Genomic DNA, 6,000 nt, shown 5'->3' with positions numbered 1-6,000 from the left:
GAATGGCAGGACAGCGACCAGTTCTTCCGCGCAGTTGGGAAAGTGGAGAGACTGGCAGGGGCAGCAGGAGCAATGGGGGGAGGGAGGTTCCCAGCTCCCAGCCCTGCCCAACCCCATTCCCTGCAGCCCCCCCCCCCCCCGGGTCAGTGACTGTCCTGGGAAGAAGGGGAGGGGCAGGGAGAGGAAAAGCCAGTTCCTGCCTCTGCCTGGTCCCTGCGCTACTGGGGGGATGTGGTGCCCTGGGGACAGGTTCGGGGGCATCCCCCAAAGTGGCTCCTTTGATTCTGCTCTTTTCTAGTATTTGTCTCAGAGACTCTGTTCCATGGGGGGTGTAAATATGTCTCCTGGATTTAGTCCCAGTGGTAGGGGTCAGGTCTGTGTTGTAATGATGTCACTGAGGCTTCTCCCAGCATGGCAGAGTCTAGAGTGTCTGTCTGCAGGGAAAGAGCCTGGGGGAAATCGGGGTGTGAAATGGACTAACACTAATTCAGAAATCTCCCGAATTTCCCTTCTCGCCCTGACAGGCTGCAGAATAACAACCCCGTTTTGCTCCAGACCATCCCATCTTCTTCGGGGCCGGAACAGGGAAATGGCTATGGTGGATCCAGCTCAGGTAGGGGATTTTGGGGGAGCTGCTGGGGAGGGTTGTTGTAGAGGGGGAGGGTCAGGAAACATTCAGGGTGAGGTGGGGGGAACAGGGACTGGTAAACCTGCTGGGTCATGCTCAGTCTAGGGCCTGATTTATTAACAGGCCCATGGTGGGAAGTGGGGGTGAATATTCCCCCATTTCTAAAACAAGAAACAAGCCCCTGGACAAGGCTGGGAAAACAGAGCAAAGTTCTGGAGCCTGAATCCCCTAGGCAGAGACTGCAGTGAAATACAAAGGGAGGGTGCTGGGATTCCCGTCCCTGTTTCCTGCATGGAGCTCTGCTTCCCACATTCAGCCTGTGGCTAGTAGGTGGGTGGTAAATGAGAAGACCCCGCACTCCTCCATCTCCCCTTCTCTTTGTTCCCTGCAGCCTCCTGGCCACTGGTAGGTGTCAGCCCTTCAAACCCCACAGCTGGGTTTTCTCCATGGCTACAAGCTCAAATCTGTCTTAGGGCTTGTCTACACTGGCACTTTACAGCACTGAAACTTTCTCACTCAGAGGTGTGAAAAAACACACACACACCCTGAGCAATACAAGTTTCAGTGCTCTAAAAAGCCTAAGGGCTTGTCTACACTTACATTTTATAGCGCTCTACCTTGTTGGCTCAGGGGTGTGAAAAATCACCACCCCAAGCGCTCAGACTTGCTGCGTTCTAAAGCGCTAGTGTGGGCAGTCTTCAAGCGCTAGGAGCTATTCCCAGCGCTCCTGCATGACCACACTCACACTTTGATCTTGGCCTTTTGGAGCAGGCAATCAGCAAAGAATGACTCTCCTCAGGGCAGTTTCAAAAAGCTTGGTGTTTGCAAAACCGGACCTGGGTCATTTGCATTAACCTCTCTCCAGGAAATCCACTTTACACTCACTATCCCAAAAGCCCATATTTGGTTGGCACGTTTTCAACATCGTCTTTTGAACTTCCAGATTTTGTGCCGGTCCCATCTCCCTGCTAGAGAGGGTACATACAATCCTAGCCAACAACAACACATACACTGAATACAGTAAAGTTTTTCAAGGATATTGCAGGAAATTGCAACATCAATCACAGTGGGAAACCCAGGTTCAATTCCCCTCTCTGCCCCATAAGAAGGAATTTGAACAGACATTTCCCACCTCTCTTGAGAGTACCCTAACCACTGGGTTATGGGATATACTGATGTGAGTCTAGCCAGTCTTTCATGTTGAAGCTGTTCCACTTTGTATAAATATTTGAATATAAGGAATGTGCAAAGAAAAGAGCACGAATGACTTGATAGTCCAGTGGTTAGGGAGAGTGCAAATAGTTCTTGGGGGTGATGATACAATACATAATAACAATAACAATAAAAGACAGACACACCCAGGCCACACCCAGTGCAATCCAGCTCACTAGGACCCAGGAGGTGCCGGGCGGAGCAAGCCCAGGTCCCAGCCCAGCAGCAGGAGTGAATTGCACGGACTCTGGTGCGGTGCAACCCATGTTCCTTGCCAGCTCCCAGGGCCTCGCCTGCTGCCGCTGGGGACCCCAGAGCCCTGGCTGCGGGCAGGGGGAGGGAAATTCCCGCTGTTCCCAAGAGACTCTCCCAGTGCAGAGACCCCGGCCCGGCCCTCCCTCCCTGACTGGGACCCCGAGCCCCACTCCCAGGCTGTGCCCCATGTGGCTAGGTGTGCTACAGCTCCCAGGGTTTGCAGGGGGTGGGAGTGGGGCAGCGATATGTGGGGAGCCAGAGGAGGGTGGGAGCCAGAAGGGGGCTGTAGAGGGACAAGGGTCTCTGAGATCCAGAGGGCACTGAGGGGGGAACAGGGATGTGGTGGGGGGACACAAAGATGTGAGAGGGGGCAGGATGGAGGGGAACCATGGGAATGTGGGGCTGCTGAAGGGAGGCTGGGGGAACACCCAGGTATTGGGACAGGGGGAGAATTCTAGGGCTCAGGGGAACAGAGCTGGACTAGAGGGAAACTGAGTGGGGGGATTAAGGAAAGGGGGGCTGTGGGGAGGCTGGAGGGAGAATATGGAGCAAGCGGAGACTGGCTGGGAAGGGCAGAGCCAGAGGGTAAGAGAAGGGAGAGGGATGGGGAGAGATACAATAGCAGCTCCCCTAGCCCATGAGGTAGGGAACAATCTCATTATTTTGGGGGTCTGACTCCTGAATGTTAAATGTTTGAGGTTGACAGGACTGAACCGGGCCCTGCTCCGATTTCTGTGCAGGATTCTGTGTGAAACCAGAGTCACTGCTAGCAACAGCTGGCAAGGAGCCCAACTGGTCTTTATTTATGTTTGATTCAGGTTTGGGTTCAGTTCCATTCAATATGTTTGGTTTCATTTCTGGTTCTAGCCACCTAAAGAAACAAAAGTAAAAGTTCAGTTACTGGTTCAATTCCTGTTTCAATCTTAGTGGAGGTTAATTCAAAAAAAGAGAGCTGTAACTTAAAATGGAAACTGTTTCGGTTTGTGACTTTGTTTATTTTTTAACTTTACATGAATTGTCCTGTTGTTTTTGTGTTGTCAAATAAACACGATTATTTTTTAAGAACAATTTATTTGAGCAACCTAATATAACATCTTTAAACATTTGCAAAAAGAAAAGGAGTACTCGTGGCACCTTAGAGACTAACAAATTTATTAGAGCATAAGCTTTTGTGAGCTACAGCTCATAGCTCACGAAAGCTTATGCTCTAATAAATTTGTTAGTCTCTAAGGTGCCACAAGTACTCCTTTTCTTTTTGCGAATACAGACTAACACGGCTGCTACTCTGAAACCTGTGTTTAAACATTTGCTTTGTCATGTTGGACCTCTGCGCTGAAAGGATACCTCTGAGGCCTGGAAATGTTCTTTCAACACTCACTTGTGTTGCTGGAACTGCCTGTACAAGTTTTGCTAATTGATGCAGCTTGGGCATGCTGACATTTTTCTGATGTTCCCAGTAGTTTGGCAGGTTTTCTTATAGAGATGTGACTCATCTGCAAATGAATCAGAAATTGGCCCAATCCTTTCCTGGACTTTCCTTTGTCCAGGTATCGCTTTCTTTTTGGAGATTTCACAAGCATTCAGAATTTCCCTTTCATTTTTCAATTTCAGACCCGTCTGACATTGATTCTATGACATCATTGTTTCTGACTTCTGATTCAAGCATTTCCATCTTCATCTATGTTTTGGTGAAATTAAATTTTGCCTTGAGTTTGTCCTCTTCGGACAGTGGGAATGGCTTTCTTGAGCCAGACATGCTAGCCTGCTGCAAACACAGACCCAGATCTGAACCACGTCCCCTGGAAGCTGCAGGCTTAACTGAAAAGAGCTTAAGAAGTGCTCCTGTTTCTAGCACCCAGACATCCAGTGATCAATGGGATCCAAACCGCAAATAAATCCGTTTTATTCTGTATAAAGCTTATACAGGGTAAACTCATAAATTGTTCGCCCTCTATAACACTGATAGCTGCACAGCTGTTTGCTCCCTCAGGAATTAATTACTTGCTCTGGGTCAATTAATAAGCAAAAAGTGATTTTATTACATATAAAAAGTAGGATTTAAGTGGCTCCAAATAATAACAGACAGAACAAAGGAAATTATCAACCAAAATAAAACAAAAACACGCAAGTCCAAGCCTAATACAGTAGGAAACTAAATGCAGGTAAATCTCACCCTTAGGGATGTTCCAATAAGCTTTTTAACAGACTAGCCTCCTTCCTCATCTGGGTCCAGCAATCACTCCCACCCCTGTAGCTACTGTCCTTTGTTCTAGTTTCTTTCAGGTATGCTTTGGGGGTGGAGAGGCTATCACTTGAGCCAGCTGAAGACAAAATGGAGGGGTTTCCAGGTCCTTTTATATTCTCTCTTGTGCAACATCACAGCCACAAGATGGGGTCTCTAGCCACCTGGGCAAGTCACATGTCTATGAATGATTAGGCTTTTGGCAAGCCAATGCCATTGTTTACAGGTTAGTTTGAACGTTCCCAGGAAAGCTCAGATGTGGATTGGTGTCTCCCAAAGTCCATTGTTGGATAAGCGCTCCCAATTACGTGAATAACCCCTTGACACTATGTTGACCAAATCTGCCCAATGTGCTTCCTACAGCAAACACTGTAAATACAAGCACAGAGCCAATGCTCATAACTTCAGACATAAAAACGATCCATGCATACGAATAGGAGGAATACATTCAGTAGATCAGAACCTTTGCAGAGACAGGTTACATGGCATATCTAGCATAAAACATATTCCAGTTATGTCACATTTACACTGATAAGCATATTTCCATACGTTCCGTCGCCCTCTATTCTGACCCTGTCAGGTGAAGCTCAGGTCTTGGCGGAGGTCCAAGAGTTGCTCAGCTAGGCTCAGACCCCGGCCCGGGACTGTCTGCTGCAGCAGGGTTGGGTCAGCGGCATCAGCAGGAACACACGGTGCTGCAGGCAGACTGGCCTGCTCCCCAGGCAGAACGTGGCTCTGGATGTGAGCCTGCCATAGCCAGGATGGGTGAAAAGAGAGAACAGCTCTGGGGTTGGGGGGTGGGGAGGCGTGAAGGTGGGTATCAGGCAGTGCCCTGAGCAGGGGCTGGGAGTTGGCCCTGCAGGCAGCTTCAGTGGGAGTTTGGAGCACGAACGCTGCCTCAAGTGGGGCAACTGGAGGGAGGAGCTGCCCCAGGGGCTGGGGGTAATGGGAGGAGTCCTGTTGAAGCGGAGAAGTTTGGGGAGCTGTTACCTTTACCCTTGTTCTTGATGAGTTACTGTGAACTTCACGGCCCAGGAAACATCCAACCCCTTCTCTCCCCAGGGAGGCATCTCAGAGATGGGTCATCTTGGGCCTCCCATGGTGTGCAGGCAGCTCCCAAGGTTCCCCTCTCCCTCCCTGCTCTTGTGGGCTGGCCCCCTTCTCTTCTCACTCTCCTGGGGCAGGCCGTTCTGGGGTCATCACCAGCCCACTGGCTAGTCTGTTGTCCTCTCTTAAATGAAAATAAGATCGCTGTGCATGGTTTGGGTTTTTTTTAAATGTATTTATTTTAAAGATTGAACTTAAAAAAGGCTGAAACTTTATTTTAACTGATGTTGTCCCTCCCTCCCCTGTCTTCCCATCCCCTTCCCCAGTCGGTTCAGTCAGTAAAACAAAATTATGGCTCAGGTTCGGTTCTGATTCATGTATGAAACTCCGGTTTGATCTGGGTCTCCGGTTCCACTGTGGGTCCAGAGGGCGAATGAGATCGGCATCGGCCTGACGGTTCCTGGGGGCTGCAGGGGCAGCACAGGGAGGCTCAGTCATTAGCTGCCCCCAGCAGAGGCTCTGCTCGTTGCTCAGGCCAAGGAGTTCGGTGTCAGTCTCTCTCTGAGCTCAGGATACTGGAGCCCTAGGGCTCGCTGGGCTCCGTGGGGCAGATGCT

The 6,000-nt window shown here is 49.8% G+C and overlaps 1 protein-coding gene and 1 long non-coding RNA gene across 3 annotated transcripts in view; one reads left to right on the top strand and one right to left on the bottom strand.

The window, feature by feature from the left end:
* The first annotated feature begins 341 nt into the window (after positions 1-341).
* LOC119863252 (zinc finger protein 883-like) overlaps positions 342-6,000 on the top strand; it is a 46,573-nt gene continuing 40,914 nt past the window's right edge. The window contains exon 1 of one of the 2 annotated variants that reach the window (XM_038421315.2): positions 342-613. In XM_038421315.2, coding sequence (XP_038277243.2) covers positions 386-613 — 228 coding nt within the window. In that variant the 5' untranslated portion in view covers positions 342-385. The remainder of the gene's footprint in view (positions 614-6,000) is intronic. The other variant, XM_038421314.2, reaches the window with a different exon arrangement.
* LOC122458240 overlaps positions 2,832-6,000 on the bottom strand; it is a 31,569-nt gene continuing 28,400 nt past the window's right edge. Inside the window, exon 3 of the long non-coding RNA XR_006278162.1 lies at positions 2,832-2,887. This is a non-coding gene — a long non-coding RNA (uncharacterized LOC122458240). The remainder of the gene's footprint in view (positions 2,888-6,000) is intronic.

This window comes from Dermochelys coriacea, chromosome 11, assembly GCF_009764565.3.
Source record: "Dermochelys coriacea isolate rDerCor1 chromosome 11, rDerCor1.pri.v4, whole genome shotgun sequence".
In the NCBI taxonomy this organism is placed as follows: Eukaryota; Metazoa; Chordata; order Testudines; family Dermochelyidae; genus Dermochelys; species Dermochelys coriacea.
Note: the sequence above shows the minus strand (reverse complement) of the source record. Positions and strands in the feature narration are given on the sequence as shown.